The following is a 17,744-nucleotide window of genomic DNA, read 5'->3' as shown; positions in this document are numbered from 1 at the left end:
ATGATTACCATGAGAAAAAAAGCTCTTGAGTAAGGAGGGAAAAATAAAAAAAAAAATGTATTGGTATAGCTGTTAAGTACACAATTTTATGGACTATCCACAGCTTAATTTTCATGGTGGAAAAAAAAATCAGCTCTAATCAATAAGAATTACACCCTAAAGCAGATGAGAGTGTCCTAAAACTTCCCTTTCTTCTCCTCTACGTCTGTAGATTAGTGTCATGAAACAGTTTGGTCATCCCCTGCTGTATCCTATGAAGAAGACAGTCAAGGTGTCTCCATCCTCACACAGTGGCTTCTGTAGAAAGAGATGGTACCAGAAAAAGAGTGTGTTGCAGCTCCCCAGTGCATAGTCTAGGCAAGCACCAGTTGTGCATCTCATAATGAATAGCAACCTCTTTTTTCTTATATCTAGTGCATGGTAATTATGTGATTCAGTTAAACTGAAAATGCAACTTAAACTCATTGTGAGATCATAGTGTTCATTAGCTAGCAGAGGTGACTTTATCCATGTGCAGCTGGTAAATGTTTGTTTGGGTGCTAGAGGGAGGGAAGAGTAATATGTTAAAGGCCTCCTTATTTTTATTTGGACATTTCAAATACATGTCTCTTAACAAAGATTAGATCTGAGTTTCCTTTTTGGTTAAGTAGATAGTGAAGTGGGCGTTTATAAACGCAGAAACAGCAGATCACTAAAGCTCTAAAGAGCTGATGATAGAGGAGAGGAGGAAAAACAAAAAAAAACAAGAAGAAAAATGTAAAGAAAGTGTTTACTACTGATTTATTACAGCTGAATGCTTTTTCCAGGAAATAAAGCCAGTTAGATGGGTCTGTAGTAAAGTAACTAACATATCACAGCAGGGTGAAGTGACAATAGTTTTTCTTCTCTTACAATGATTTTGTTCTGGTTTTATCTTTGGATAATAAAGTAGCTTTCAGTATCTTTTTTTTTTTTTTAAATATCAATTAAAAAACTAGCTACTTAAACAAAAGAGACCTTTTGGCGTATGGGGTGAAAGAGGAAGTGCTAGATTCTAGATTGTACAATGGTCCTTGGAGTTTCTTGGTATGTGGATAGAAAACTAAATAAAACGTGTAGTTTCAGTGACCTGATGACCACTGCTCATAAGCATTTATTGCTTACAATGAGAATAGGAGTCAATGCACTGTGTAAAAAGAAAAAAACCTTTGTACTTCAGTTTTCCCTAAGCCATTTGATTAGGTTTATTTAAAACAGTGACCATAAGTAAATATTAAGTAGTAGGAAAATATTTTTTGTTGTTGAATAAGCAGCAATTAATAAATTCCTGAAATTCCTCTGTGTGTTCTTCCTGCCTCCTCCCCCCATTACTGGACATGCAGTAAGTTTTTTTTTAATTATTATTATTTATTTAGGTTTTGCGTAAAGGTATGTTCAACCCTGAAGGTAGTTTTCCATCGAAGTAACTGATATAAATGCCTCAGGGGAACCCCTACCGATTAGTTTAAGCTTTTGATCTAACCTCATAAAAATATTTATAATCTGGTGAGGAACGTTCTCAGGAATTTAAATATTTGTTTTAATTCTTAATTTTTAACTGTACACAAAATATTGAAATGTGGATGCTGGAGGCTTAACCTAATGCCATCACTGCATTTACTCTGCTGGATTAAATAAGTCCTAAAGATGGAGATGTGACAATAACAATATTTAAGAACTGGATTTAGTTTTATGAAGTCCTGTTCCTAGTTACAGTATTTTTGTGATGTTTCTGCTTGCTCTGCAGAAACAGCTGAGAGGGATTACTGACTCTCTTGATGAATTAGCATTATTAAGGTGGGAAACAGCAAAAGTCTTCCTTAAATCCTATTCTACTCAGCCAGTGGAAAACATTCACATTCTGCTTTCCTAAAACGTTTGCTCTTCCCTTCTCTTATCCTTGTTTGTTCCTACTTGTGCAAGTACAAATATCTTAATGACAGATACCTTTCAAATGTTGCCTGTGGTGAGAGTGAAGTGGAGAAATTTAAGGGTGTGTGTGTGTAGAAAATTTACTCTAAATAGGATTTCTGACTTTCTTACCTCATCCCTTCCCACTATCCCCCCCAAAAAAAGACAAACAAACAAAATAGCAACAAAGCAGAAATTCTTACCTTTCTAAATTTCCAACCTAAGATTAAATATTATGATAGCCTAATACAGAAACACTCTGCTGGCTCTGAACTAAAACTTAAAGCAAGGATTAATGTACCCCGGTGGATGTGGAACAATGGTAAATGTCTAGGAGGAACTAGATAACCATTACAGGTAATTTAGTAGCACTGAAAGAGTTTCACTGAACTATGTAAGAATTTACTACTGCAAGAACAGCATATTTTGCCAGCAAACTATGAAAACTGTATTTTCATTTTTTTGTTAGTCACTGATTTGCCACTTAGGCTTGCTGTACCTGAGTATTCAGTACCACTGACAATAGCCTGTACAGAAAATTTATATAAATAAGATTATAAAGCGTCTGTGAAAAGGGGAGTTAAATAGACTTAGAAGCCTTGTGTGAGCTTCTAGATCTACTTGTGATATAGGTATGTATGCGATTGCATTTCACTGGTTTCATGCCTTATTAAATAGTATACACCTGATCTGCAGATGTAAATCAGGATTGCATATACTTAAATGCTGTCTGTAGAAAGCTTAATTTGTGATCAGAGATGAACCTTCCATGCTGCAGTGGATAAATCAAAGACTGCTTGGGAAAGGACAACTGGTCTCATATCCACGTCAGATGTCTCGAAAAGGAGTCCATGGACTTCTGCAGATTTTACTACTTAATACACAAGTTATTTTTGTAGTTGAAAAAATCAATAGCAAAGAATAGCAGGTTTTCATGGTGAGCAGTGTGAAGGCCATATGTGACTCACAGATCACTGAGTCAGGAAGGTGTACACCACCATTCTGAAACCTCTGTTGGATGTGGGTGCCATCACCCCATAAAAGAGTTGCATTGACTGGCAATAGAAATTCAAGAGGTGAATTGTCTACTAATCTCTGCTACAGTTCTGCTTTTGAAAACGGTGAGCAATTAAATGATTTAATGGATTTTGCTTTCATAAGACTTCTCTGATAAGTTTTTACAGAGCGCAAAGCTGCTGTGATAAGCAGGAAGGCATTAATTATTAATTTTGCACTCAGCAATGAATGCTGATGGCATACAGTGGTCAATGAAGTTATAAATGCATGAGTATAAAAAGAAAAAGCAAATAGAATGAGTTCAGTGAGACTGGACAAAGGTCCTGAAAACAAAATAGCAAGAGATTAGCCAGGGACTGTTGCAAGCAGTGTTTTAGTTGAAACCCCAAATCACTGTTTCCCTATGATCTGTCCCTTACTAACAGCGTGTGTACAAAGTGGTAGACTTGCATGGAGGATGCAGAGAAGGAAACAAGTGAAAGAGCTCTTTTACAGTTCTGTTTATGCTGGCATTTTTCTTAAAAATATTTGAAATCATAAGTTGATGTGAAGGAGTCCTAATGCAGTAATGTCAGTATCTCCAGGGTATGTTTACCATAGTATTTTCTCGACTTAGCTAAAGCAAAGCTAAATGGAAAAGACAGCACAGTGCTCTCTCCCTGCTTTCTCACTAGAAAAACTATGTCTTGTGGCAGTGGAGGAGGAAATCTTAAAGATATTCTTTTATAGGTAGGGTTAGTCATTTCCATCTCTCAAAGCAAACAGGGTTGAAAAGCTGAGCTTTTCTCCCTACTTCTGCAACCCCACATGCCAGGTAGGGGGTACCTTGTGTGAACTAAAAGATGACGTTAGTTCAGTTTCTACAACTGGTACATTTCTAACACCTGGCATTTATTAACATTTGGAATTGGAGTTTGAATAATCTTTGGTTGTGGCTCAAGTTGTGAGGAAGTCTTTGGAACTTTCCTGGAAGAGAAGAACACATCCCCAAATGGTGGTCATTAACATATTCAAGTTACCTGCACTTTGGAATAATAATAGGGAGCACAAGCAGTTAAATATCCCGCTGACCTTCAAAGGAAGAAGGGACATCAGCTTTCCTTGTACTCTGTTGATGCCATTAGAAGCAAGTCTAATGAAAAAGGCAGAAGTCTTGAGAGCTGATGCAGTATTCCCTCTATGAACATAGAAAAATTAGTACCCTTGGCTACAGCTGCTCCTCTGCTAATATTCTCCCAACCCTTGTGTACTTAAAATGAAGCTTTGAGTGTTCACTTAGTGCCATGATTGTTTTAAGCACTTGAAAAATGGGAGTAGGGTCTATTACTTTCATATGTGTATTTTTTTGCTATCTTATGAGAGAGCAAAGTTTGACTAGCATGAAGCTCTCATAACATTTCTCAAATCCAAGAATAACTTGTTAACTTGGCTTTTGTTTGGGATATCTCTGGATGTTTGTGAAACTTAATTGACTGCAATCATGACTGGGATTTTTTTTTTTCAAATGCAGAAGGGTCAACTGTGAGTGTCCAGTCTGTTCCCCATGCTTTGCTGTTAGTGTGACTCTCCTGCTGCTACATGCCACCTGGGTAGGAGGATGGAGCTGACTCTGTTCTCGTACCCCTAGCCTTGTTTGCTTAACCTGCCTATTAACCTTCTCTTACCAAAGGCAGAAACCCCTGGGGCAAAGAACTCCCTTCACTACTGTGCTTGTAAAATACTTAGCACAACAGAGCCACTTTCTAAACACTGCCGTAATAATAAGTTTTCTGAAGGTGAAACTTGAGTCTACTGAACAAAGTGCAGGCGACTGATGAGAGGGAACTGGATGGGAAGCATGAAGGAGTACTATCCATTGGGATTGCTGTGCTGCTGGTAGGGCTCTGCAGCCCCAGCCTGTGTAATGGAAAACGGCAAGCAGCCCTGCCAGCTGAGCTGGAATGCAGGAATTGCGATGGTCTGCAGAGCTCTGCAGCTTGTCTAAACAGCATGGAAACATTGGAGATTCCTAAAACTCTGAGTCAGAGACCTTACATCTTCTACTCATTATGGCAGGGGAAAAATCTGTAGTGTGGCTTGTAGGTAAATATTTTAATGTGCAATGGGAATGTGACTGTGAATGTGTTAAGGTACGACATTAATCAGATTGCAGGCTCTTACATGAGTGTTTTATACATTTTCTATTTTTGCTACAGTTCTGTTTACATTTGATTTCTGCATCATTTTCAGTAACATTATACATGTTATGTTCCTGGCACTGATCAGTGTGAACAGAATCAACTTCCAAATTGCTATGGGGGTAGGAGTCGGGAAGAAGGCAACTGAACATGAATGTACTTCATTGCATACCTTTGTATGCAGAGGTTTGGAAAGGCTTACTTAAAGTTGATCTAAATATTATGTTGTAGTGGTAGTTGCAAATTTTGTGATATTACTAATTTATTTATTAGTATATCACTGTATAAAATTTTTGATTACTGCCTGTAATGAAGAAGTAGATTCTGGATTAAAAGAAGGCAGTGGAAACTTCTGCCAAGGCTTTAAAATCTCTTTTTTGTAACTCTCTCCTAGTTCATGCATGTTATCTTTGGTTTTTAACTCATCACTTGGGTTTTAGACCTCTTCCATTCCCTGCTACTTTACTACTTCAAAATAACAGTTTGACAGTGTTAACACTGATGAACTGGCAGACAGATCTTGTGGGAACAGAAGGGAGGTGGCTTCTAGTCTGCTCTTAAGAGTTCACTGAAGAAATCCAGTGTCTCTCTTTGGTGTATTTTGAACTGTCAGAACCCAAAAGGGAATGAAAAAGAAGTGCCTAATTTGGATGACATTTAAGAGTAATGTCAACATTTTCTCTGTTACCAGTGTGCAGTATCCTTAGGCTTTTCCTGCAGACTCTGTGACCTGTAAAAACAGACGTGTTTTTTCATCTCTACATCAGGAGCAAGAGACGAGATCTGTCTGTGCCACAGGGACATCTGGACCTACAGGCATGTTATATAGAACATTTTGTAGGCTCTTCTTGGTGCAAAGTTTTACTCATACCAAGCGCACAGGCGCTGCCATGTCTGTCTGTCTGTCTCCTGTCACCAACCAAAGATGTTTTAAGCTTGTTGGTTAGCTTCAATAAAACTTGTCAAAAGGAGTAATTAAATGGGAAAAATAATGGAAGTTCTTGTAAGCCCTATGGAAATGAGCAAGGCTGCAGTGGACAGCCTCAAATTAGTGTCTTCCCCTAAAAAGTAACTTCAGGTCAAGCTGCACTGAATTTCCACCAGGACAAAGCAGCTGTACCATGTGAGTTCCAATGACACAAGAGGAGTCTTGGAGCTCCAACTGTGATAGCCAGATGGGGATCCACCACAGAACAGCTCTGCAGTCTCCTCAGTTGCTTGATTGGAAAACCTGTTCAATCAGTGGAAAGTGGAACCCTGCTTGTCTTTCTGATCGCTAGTCAGTCTTCATTAGTTTGAGAAGGTGGCCAGGAGTCTTATTTAAGTTATCAGCTGCTCCTTGAGCTGAATCTCTTCTCCCCTGAACCTCATAGGCTGTGGGTGTGAGAGGCAGTGGTGTGGACTCTGTCAAGCTTTGGCTGACAAACACTCAAAAACCCAGTGACAGCTAACAGGAACGTCTCCTCTTTTCATGCTTCCCTTTCACTGCTGAGTTGTGGGCAGATCAGCTGTTGTACTGTAACATCCAGACTTAATCTGCCTTATCTCTGCTTTATGGTCAGGTCTCTATTCTGGCTGTGCTTTGTCAGTGTGCACTTACCTGATTACTCAGAGAAACTATTTTTAGGTGATTAAAACTGCAGGGGAAGACCTCTGAAAGCATTTTGAGAATGGTAAGGAATGTGACGTGACTAGTGGTTGAAATAGTAATTTTGAAGGCAGGATAGTAGGATTATCTTCTGATTGATTTTTCTGTATCATAGAAATAATGTGTAGGTTGAGGCATAGGATGAACGTGTGAGAGAACATCTGTGAAATATTCCACAGTTATGCAAAGGAAAGAATATGCGTGAATGGAGGAGATAAATGTTACTGTAACAGGAATATTTGGCAGAAGCATTTGCTGCTAATTACACGGGTCCAACAGCCTGATTACTGTAGTGTGCTGTGTAAGCACCAGCTTGAGGTGATCTTTGAAAGCTAGTGGGAGGACAGTGTGCATTCTCTCTTTCCAGCAACCTGTGGAAAATAAAGTATTTAGTATAGTAAAGGGGGCAGTGGGCTGATGGATGAGGGGAGATGTTGTTCAGGGTAGAGGCAGTGGCTCATCTGCACAATGGCAAATAAAATTGCATTGGACCAGCCACAGTGTCATAAAGCCAACTTGTGTTAGTGTGAGGATGGGATGTGTGTTGATGGGAATTATGAAAATGCTTGAATTTCAAAAACTGAATTTTAGTATATACAATCAAAGAATAATAGAATTGCTCAGGTTGGAAAAGACCTTCAAGATCATCAAGTCCAACCACAACCAAACCATACTACCCTAACTCTAACAACCCTCCAATAGATCATGTCCCTGAACACCACATTCAAATGGTTTTTAAACACGTCCAGGGATGGTGACTCAACCACCTCCCTGGGGAGCCTATTGCAGTGCTTAACAACCTTTTCTGTAAATAAGTTTTTCCTGATATCCAACCTAAACCTCCTCTGGTGCAACTTCAGGCTATTTCCCCTTGTCCTGTCACCAGTGAAAAGAGACCAACCCCGCTCTCACTGTAAGCACTTTTCAGATATTGGAAGAGAGCAATAATGTCTCCCCTCAGCCTCCCCAGACTAAACAGCCCCAGTTCCTTCAGTCTCCCCTCGTAGGGCATATTCTCCAAGCCCTTCACAAGCTTTGTTGCCCTTCTTTGTAAGGTGCCCTTCTCTACCACCTCAATGTCCTTTCTGTATTGAGGTGCCCAAAACTGAACACAGTACTCAAGGTGAGGCCTCACCAGCGCCGAGTACAGGGGCAGGATGACTTCTCTAGTCCTGCTCACCACACCATTTCTGATACAAGCCAGGATGCCATTGGCCTCCTTGGCTATCTGGGCACAATGCTGGCTCATATTCAGCTAACTGTCCATTAGCACCAAGGTTGCTTTCCATCAGGCAGCTTTCCAGCTACTCCTCCCCAAGCCTGTAGGGTTGCCTGAGGTTGTTGTGACCAAAATGCAGGACTTGACACTTGGCCATCTTCCCTTTCCCCCCATGTGTCATGTCCCATCATATTTTCATTTGTCTTGAATAGTTTTATTGTGTACTGGATAAAACCATGAAATAATATTTGCAAATCACAACTCTGTATTAAAAGTGTTTAAAAGAAGAAGAAAAAAAAAAAGGGAGTGGAGGGTTAACTAGCCTTTCACTTGCAAACCATCTCTATTGGTAATCATATTTACTGTCTTTGCAACTGCAGTGTGGCAATTGGCAGCTTTGTGGAGTAGTGCTCATCATCTGTTTCCATGTAAAATAAAACAGATGAACTGGTATAAATGCTTGTGATTATTTCTCTTTATTCATTTAGAGTTCTTCTCTAATGGTAGTTAAACTAAACAGTTATGAGTATCTGGATGGGTTCCATTCCCTTAATGGAAGGCAGTTGTTCCCAAATCAACAAAAGTTCTTTGGCCATCACGTGCTGCCACCTGATCCTGTTGTCTTTTCCCCTGCTTCTCCTTCTGCTGGTGATGCTAGTTAGGAGATTTATTTATACAAGGATTTATGCAATGAATATATAAGAAAGAATAACCTACATTGTTGAAGTCTGCTAAAATCTTTTCATCTCTTCTGGCCTTGTTCCTGTTTTGTTTCCTGACCTATCTGAGAAGGGAGCCAAAGCTTCTGATAGTGGGATTCCTTTAACGATCATACCTTGATGATGAAAATTGTAACACATGTATAAGGTTAGGAAATTGCAGTGCCTTTAATCAGAGGAAGTTTCTAGTCAGCAATTTGCAGAATCGTAGCAACAATGTAATTGAGTAGGATGGCAGATCTTGCCAAATTTCTGTTAATAGATATGAAATCTTGTAAGCAAGAAATGTGGGCTTTGCGTCAAAGAGGCGCTGGGCTGTCTGTCACAAAGGTTTAGGTTGCAAAACCACTAACAGCTCTTGGCACTTTAGTGTGCTATCATAGGATCTTGTGCTTGAATCGCATCCTTGAGAGGGGAACAGAAAAAGTCAGTACTAGGATAAGTAGGGTGCAGCATTCTGTTAAATGCGCTGTGACCACAGAATGCTCATTGAAAACTGACATCGCTTTGCTGCTCTGTTAGCTTTATCAAGCTACCCAAGCAAGAGCTGGGACAGCTTTGGGTAGCTACAGAACTTTGCAATCTTCTGATGGATTATCTAAAATCAGAGCAAAACTAAATGAGTTTACTTTGACTCAGAGAGGACAAGCAGCTGAATGTCACAGTGCATTTATCACTGCTACCTTGGTGTCTCTTGCTTCATCTTGGAAAATATTTCAGATGATAAAGCCTGAAAGTCACTTCTGTCTGTTACTTAAACTTGCTCTTATACTGATGGAAGTCATCATTCCTAAAGGTTTCTCTGAGACTTAGGTAGAGCCTATTGCACAAGCTAGATTTAAGAGTTCCACTCACTATTTGCTACCAGCTGGAGAATATGAGGACTTACACATTTGCAGTCACGACAGAAGCAAGTGCCTCTTTAAAAGTGAAGGGATGCTCTGTGCTGCTAATCTTGCTTGGGTTTTCTGGATATAGTGGAACTGTTGCATTAGTGCTAATGGAAAAATCTTCCACTTAATTCATTGATAGCAGATGGGTTTGCTGAAGTAGGAGGGTGAAAAACTTCAGAATTTTTGTTAAGAGAATTTTTTTTCTTTTTAAGCAAGCACAATTTCTAGATATATGTATAATATAATGCTGCTCCATTTCCTCCTCCTTCACAAATAAACAAGAAGTGGTTGAATAAGAATGTAGAATTGTTTCAGCTCATCTTCACCATCAAGAATGCAAAAAGCCTTGTGATTTCAAAAGCTATTTAGGACAGACTATTTCAGAGTTATTTGTTGGTCATCTATTTCCAGTCCTTTTATATGCTTAGCAATTGTGCTGATTGTTAAAATCAGAGAGAAGAGCCTGCCAGCTGCTGTGAGCAGGGTGGGGATACTGTTCTGGTTGAGGCACTGCAAAGTGAATGAGATTTACTAGGTCTTGTTCAGGAGACTAGGGCCAGGGCTGAGTTACATTTATGAAAGATTTCAGTGAAACTTTGTCAAACCAGTAGCTGTGTTAATGACTTATGGCTGCGTATGTGTTTTTTTTTTCTCTTTCCCCCACACTTTCAGCATGCTCTTGTGATTGATTTACCATTTGCAGCTCTGGGGAAAAAAAAAAAAAAAAAGACATTTTCTCTTACTAAACGAACAGCTGCCAATAGACCTATTCCAAATCAGGTAGTTAAGGAGGCTTGAAGATAAAATTTACCTTGACACAAAAATCAACTTATGAAATCTGAAGCTAAATCAATCTTGTCTTTCTTTTAAGACAAGATTAGATTGGATTGGATTGCTACTATTCTACATTCCCATCTTTACAATAAATCTGTTTTCCAAATGCTTAATTAATTTTTTATTTTTATTTTTATTTTAACTGTGTGCTTCATTTATAGCAGAAGCTAAAAGGTTGTCTGCATGATTAAAGTACTTCTCTCATAAGAGGCTCCCTCATGTAGACTCTGTGTTTTCTTCTGCTTTTAGGGTTAATGGGGTTCCTATTTATTTTATTTTTTTTTAATGAAGTGTTTTTCTACATATATACGGGTGCCTTTAAAAAAAGAAAACATAACTATATGAGAGCTGATCTGAAAGAAATGCCTCCTATTTTAATATGTTGGCCCCACGACATCAGAGGCAGATGTTGGTGGTATGGCAGTAGAGGTTGAACCTTCCTGTCAGTATCCTTCTACATTTTATTGCTGTGTGACAGATGGCAGCAGAGGGGCAGTCTGACAAAATAGTGTCTGACATGGAAGTAAGTATGAAACAAAATTGTGTCATTGCATTCCTCCAGGTGGAAAAAATGGCACCCACTGACATGCATCAATGCTTGCTGAATGTTTACAGAGATCCAACTGTGCATGTGAGGACAGTGAGGCAGTGGGTGGTGCATTTCAGGAGTGGCAACCGCTGGTGCAGATTTTTACAAGTAGAGCATGCAGGCTGTTGTTCATCACTGGTGAAAATGCATAATTATTGGTGCTGACTGTGTCGATAAATAGTGTTTTGTAGCTGAGGACCTGCTCTATCAGATAGTGTTGTTGTGCTCTTTACAGCTGTTGTAGTTGCCGTGGAAATAAATAGGAGGCATCACTTGCAGAGCAACCTAAATATAAATATATACAGATTTATATTGTTTGTGTATTTGTGTATGTCTATTATATGTATATATGTACATACATACACTGTATATATATTTTGTAAGTTGATGCAAGCAAATGGACATGTCAGCAGCTCTTTAAAATGTAAGTTAGTCTCACTATGACATGAAAACTCAGTAAATGCTGTTATTCCAGATTCCTTATATGTTACAGTGGAAGCAATCAGTAGTTAATTAGGATGCATACAAGAGTGTATTTTGATGATATAGATTTGGTTTGTGGGATTTTAATTTCTTTTTTAATTTTTAAAGCAATTTTTCAGCACACAAGGATCTAGATTGTGGCTTTCTTATGGTGAGTGCCATAAACCAAAGTCGTTGAAAATCTACTAACTTTTTTTGAAACGAATACAGAAAATGACAGGGAAGATGGATTAATGTTTGAAACAAATCACTAATTGCTTGCTTTCTGAAGTCAGTGCACTAGAGAACCTGCGTAGATTGGGAACTAATCTGCAATACCAAGTTAAAACATATGTGGAGGAAATGAGGGGTCACTTAGGAGCATGAGTAAGGATAGTCAGGTTGCAGTGTCACAGGTACCTGATAGGAAAATGCTGTGGCTGTAGTTGATGTTGTAAAGGCATTAGAGTAACATGTTACTGGGAAAGTGTGTGTAGAAAGAAGGATGGCTTTTTAGGGATCAGTGTCCCTGATGAAGCATTGGTGCATCTAATCTTGAATCACTTCAAGCTTGCAGTCTCTGTTTTTAACATATCACTGTATTGCCAAACTTTTTTTATTATTATTTATTTATTTATTCAGTATCCACGCAGAAGTGAGACTAACCTGTAGATATTTGGGAAAATTCTTAAAACAAGCTGTTACAGTTGGAAAGATTAGTGCAGTGAAAAGGTGATACAAGAGTGAAATGGCAAAAGGGACAAACAGGGAAAGAATGCTCACCCATCTCCAAAGAGCTAGGCTCACAAGGAAAACTCCACAAGGAAGGGATCTTCAACCAGAGATTCTTTCCTAGTAGCAGTCAGCCCTTATATGGGGTCTAATGAGGTCAAAGATCCCTTCTGCTCACATAGGTGAATTGCCTTCACCTGTACTCCCAGGGCTGAGCCGGTCCTTTCCCCAAGTGCTCAATGAGTGGTTCAGGCCATGACTCAACAGTTCCCATACACAAGCAAAAATCATGTCTTTGCCCATGTTGTCTTTACCAAGAAAGTATAAATGTACAATCTCTTACTTGTGCGGCTTCTTTATAAGCAACAAGAGTAACTTCATTTTGGAAAAGCTCAAGAAAGCAGCGAATAACTTTCCCAGGAGTTAAAGAGCAAATGAAATCAAAGATTGATTTTATTTTTTCTTTTCCCTTGCTTTATTTCTTTCCTTTCTTCAAAGGAAACTCCCTTCTAGGAGTTGCTGGGCTCTGCCACCGTATCTTCCCTAAAATTTATCTAGAAGACATGTTGTGGCTAAAAATTCAAGGATTGCTTCCTGCAGCAGGGAGAAATTATTATGCTATACATAGAAGAATTTCCAAGTTTTGGAAACTTTTTGTCATGTGATTAATACATTAAACAAGCAGTGTCCATGCTTCTGAACAGGAAGATTTTAAATAAGGAGGAGGCCTACTAACAAGAATTAAAAATGTCAGAGCCAAACTTTTACAGTGTCCCTAGCATATTTACTTCAGTTTATGGTGCCTTAGGCTGGTATCCTCCAGTGCACCCAGCCCATGCCTAAGTCCAACCTTTATCTCACGTTGCCTGATCCATTTCCCAACTGGGAGTTTCTCCTGCCCACCTTGCACTGGATTGTGAAACTTCCCTGTAAGCCCATTTAAGTCATTAACCTGGCAGAAACTACTTCAGCAAGAAATAAACACACAACATTAAAAATGATAGGGAGGAGAAAGGATATACGTATGTTTTTTAACAGGCTAGTGTTTGTAACATCAGATCACAGAAGTACTGTTCATGGATTACAGCCAGGAATGGAAGATGGTACCCAGCTGTTGCATTCACTTACTGGCCTTTGAAACTTCAGATTGCTGTACTTGGACCTGTGCTTTTCGGCTTTCTTTTATCTAACTTAGGTCCCAGACCTGTCGTTTTCTTTGCTCTGTAGAGTGTGGGGCTCTCTCCTCTCTGACATGAAAAAACAGCTCACAGTTCAGCTCCTAAAAAGCAGCGTTGGTCATCTCTTGGACTTTAGAATCACAGAATCACCAAGGTTGGAAAAGACCTACAAGGTCATCCAGTCCAACTGTCTACCTATCACCAATAGTTGTCACTAAACCATGTCCTTCTACACAATGTCTAACATCTTTGCAGTACACCTTCCCTGACGTGCAGCCTTATGGTATGCTGGTGGCTGCCTGTGCACTGAGGTGTTTGTTCCACACATGAGGTTCATCTAAGGAACATATTGAGCAAGAAGAAAAGAAGAATTTCTGTACTTATTTGTTCTTATTTCTTCTTAAATCTCCTTTGTTACTGCCTTGGCAACAGTTGATCTCTCTAATTAAAAAAAAAAAAAAAAAAAAAAAACTCCCTCTGCTGTAAATGCTGGTCTCTCCCAAGTCTTCTCAGTTCTGTGAAACTTCCTGTTTGTTTTTTAAAATAAGTAAATACTTCTATTACTGTTTTTAGCAGGATTTCTAATCTCCCTTCATATGAACCAGGTAGATCCTGTGTATTCCAAAATGCCTGCTGCTTTACCAAAGGTGTTCACAGTGGTTGACTTGAATAGGTTTTAAATGACTTAAAACGTGCAGTAGTTAAATCAGAATTTGTAAAACGATCATAGGTTCAATAATTATACAGTAAGTGTACTGTTTTCTCTTTTCTCTCTTTTCTTCTTCCTAACAGATTGTACAGTAAAAAGGAATCTATATGATTATGACATGCAGATAGATTTAAAAAAGATAAAAAGAAAACTTTGTACAGTAAATTACAGCTATTTTGTCTTAGGATGATCCCAAAGATGAGCATTGTCCTAGTTGTCTAAAACTGCTTATCTAACAGTGTAGACAAGTGATTTTTTTCAGTTGGGAGACTGGAATTGCTGCTCAAAAAGCTTTTGTTCTGAAAACTGCTTGCTGGTTTCTTTGTTTAATAGATAAAGCGGGCTGTTACACACATGCCTATTACCTTGTTTTTTTCCTACATTTACTAAAGACAGAATTTAAAATCCAAAGAATAGAAAAAATTCAGGCAATGGTAATGGAAGCCTTGACAGAACAGTGCATTATCTTATTGCTGAATAATTTTAATTCATGTCTTTAAACTGTAATAATACAGAACATAGCATTTACTGGATTTACACATTAATACTTCGCTTCCTTGATGATAAAAATTTGTCTTGTTTTACACTTAATTATTCTTCCTTCACTTAGAATTCCACTTGTCTCTGTGCTTTTAATCAGAGAAAGTAGCTCGGAACTTTGACTTGCATTTGTGTCTCATCCTTATCGATTGGCTATTACATGGTGAAAACTGTCAAAAAAAGCCTGTAACTGCTGAGCTGAACAGCTGCCCGTAGTTCTTTAGACTAAATTACGTATGGGAATGAACTGAGCTTTAGGTTCAGCTGGTTTGTAATAAGCCAGCCACATTTTTTGAGAGGAAATGTTTAGTCAAAGCCTAGGTTGGTTGCTGGAAGTCTCATTCTAGTTTTGTTCTTCAGCTGTGAGTAGGGCTGGTTGAAGCCCAGTTGGTACAGATGAATAATATAGTTTTTGTCATGAGAAGGAAACGGGCCTGGCAAAGCTAGAAAAAGAAACAGAACTTGAACTGTGTGTTATATATTTGTATATGCAGTAGGCTCAGCCTTGCTTTTTAGAATCATAGAACTATAGAACATGCTGAGCTGGAAGGGACCAACAAGGATCAGTGACTCCAACTCCTGGCTCCACACGTGACCACCCAAAATTCAAACCCTATGTCTGAAAGCACTGTCCAAATGCTTCTTGAACTCCCTCAGGTTGGGGCAATGACCACTGCCCTAGGGAGCCTGTTCCAGGGCCTGACCACCTTCTGGAGAAGAACCTTTTTCTAATCCCAAAGCAGGCCCTCCCCAGGTGCAGCCATTCCATTAAGACCTGTCAATGTCATAGAATCTTTTGAGTTGGAAGAGACCTTTCAGGGTCATCTAGTCCAACTCATCTGAAACGAACAGGAACTTCTACAGCTGCATCAGGTGCTCAGAGCCTTGTCCAGCCTGACCTTCAATGTCTCCAAGGATGGGGCTTCCACTGCTTCTCTGGGAAACCTGTTCCAGTGCCTGCACACCTTTATTCTAAGACACTTCTTTATATCCAGTTTAAATCTCCCCTCTTTTAGTTTGAAAGTATATACCCTTGTCCTATTACCACAGACCCTGCTAAACAGTCTGTCCCCTTCTTTCTTGTAGCCCCCCCTTTAGATACTAAAAGGCCACTATCAGGTCTCCCTGGAGCCTTCTCTTCTCCAGGCTGAACAGCCCCAGCTCTTTCAGCCTGTCCTCAAAGGAGAGGTGTTCCATCCTTGGATCATTTTTATGGTCCTCCTGTGGGTGTGCTGTAAGAGGTCCATGTCTCTTCTGTATTGAGGACTCCAAATCTGGATGCACTACTCCAGGTGAGGTCTCACTAGCACAGAGTAGAGTAGGATCCCCTCCATCAACCTGCAGACTACACTTCTTTTGATGCAGCCTGGGATATGGTTGGTTTTCTGCGCTGCAAGGGCTGGCTCATATCCAGCTTTCATTCCACCAGAACCGTCAAGTCCTTTTCAGCAGGGCTGTGCTCCATCCCTACATCCCCCAGCTTGTACTGATATTGGGGGTTGCTGTGATCAAGGTATAAGACCTTGCGCTTGGCTTTGTTGAACCTCATGAGGTTCTCCAGGATCCACTGCTCGAGCTCCTAAGTGTAGTCTAATTACAGACATAATACAAGAGAAAAAGTTCTTCAGAAAACAGTTTGCTGGGACAGAAAGGCAAAAGTGTGTGTGCTTCTTGTGTTGCGGGTGTTGTGGGGTTTTGTTTTCTTTTAAAAGTCTCAATTCCCCATATCTTTTCAAAAGGGAAGAAGCATCAAAAAATCTGATGATGAAGAGAGAAATAAATAAACTTTTCAACCAGTGTTGGAATACAAAGCCAGGCCTTGAATTCAAATCAATGGTTGTTCACACTCATGGTGCCTGTGGATGAGTTTGCATACAGCTGTACAAGTTTCTCTGTTAAGGCTGCTGGCCCTTTGTGCCTCTCCATCTCATACAAAAAGTACTGCTTTTTGAGAATCAATATGGACACTGATGCATGTAAATAATATATGTACTGTGCCTCTCACAGGTGGATTTGCTGAATTCTCCAGCTGTTTCCCTGGTCTCTGTGAAGGAAAATCCACGCTTGTCCCTACTTGCATTTCTCAACCCTGTCTACCAGTCTCTAACATTGGCCCAACCAGGATTCTGCCTCATCTCTATCTGGGGTGTCAACGGGATGTCCTCAACAAGGTGAGCATTCTGCATGCTATGCTGATGAGTATATAATCTCTATGTCTATCCGTGCCTCTGTCATACTGTATCATTGCAGCTTTAGAACATCTAAGGTAGATCTAGGTGTTAGGAGTAAAGAACTTGGTGGGTAAAGAACTAGCTAGATGGTGAGAGAGTTGGTGAATAGAGTTAAATCCAGCTGGTGACTGGTCACAAGTGGTGTTCCCCAGGGGTCAATGTGGGGGCCTGTTCTGTTTAATATCTTTATTGATGACTTGAATGAGGACATTGGGTGCATGCTCAGTAAGTTTGCAGATGACACCAAGTTGGGGGGAAGTATCAATTTGCCTGGGGGTAGGAAGGCCCTACAGAGGGATCTGGGCAGGCTGAATAGCTGGGCTGAGGCCACTGGGATGAAGTTCAACAAGACCAAGTGCTGGGTCCTGCACTTTGACCACAACAACCCCAGGCAACTCTGCAGGCTTGGGCAGAGCGGCTGGAAGACTGTGTAGAGGAAATGGACTTGGAGTTATCAATCAATGCTCAACTGAACACGAGCCAGCAGTGTGTCCAGGTGGCTAAGAAGGCCAATGGCATCCTGGCTTGTATCAGAAATAGTGTTGCCAGTAGGAGCCCAGAAGTGATCATCTCTCTGTACTCAGCCCTGGTGAAGCTTCACCTTGAGTACTGTGTTCAGTTTTGGGACCCTCGCTACAAGAAAGACATTGAGGCCCTGGAGTGTGTTCAGAGAAGGGCGATGAAGCTGGCAAGAGGTCTGGAGCACAAGCGTTATGAGGGGCTGCTGAGGGCCTCTTCTCTCAAACAACTAGAGATAGGATTAGAGGGAATTGCCTCAAGTTGTTCCAGGGGAGATTCTGGTTGGACATTGGGAAATAATTTACTGAAAGAATGGTCAGCTACTAGAGTGGGCTGCCCAGAGATGTG

The 17,744-nt window shown here is 40.0% G+C and overlaps 1 protein-coding gene across 3 annotated transcripts in view; it reads left to right on the top strand.

The window, feature by feature from the left end:
- The window catches only part of DUSP16 (dual specificity phosphatase 16), a 68,846-nt gene that overhangs the window by 37,743 nt on the left and 13,359 nt on the right, over window positions 1–17,744 (top strand). For all 3 annotated transcript variants that reach the window (XM_085233484.1, XM_085233490.1, XM_003202539.5), the window contains one exon: window positions 16,654–16,817. In XM_085233484.1, the coding sequence (XP_085089610.1) occupies window positions 16,654–16,817 (164 nt within the window). The remainder of the gene's footprint in view (window positions 1–16,653; window positions 16,818–17,744) is intronic.

Source organism: Meleagris gallopavo, chromosome 1 (genome assembly GCF_905368555.1).
Source record: "Meleagris gallopavo chromosome 1, MGAL_WU_HG_1.1, whole genome shotgun sequence".
In the NCBI taxonomy this organism is placed as follows: domain Eukaryota; kingdom Metazoa; phylum Chordata; class Aves; order Galliformes; family Phasianidae; genus Meleagris; species Meleagris gallopavo.
The sequence above is the reverse complement of the archived record's forward strand: the minus strand, read 5'-3'. Positions and strand labels throughout refer to the sequence as shown.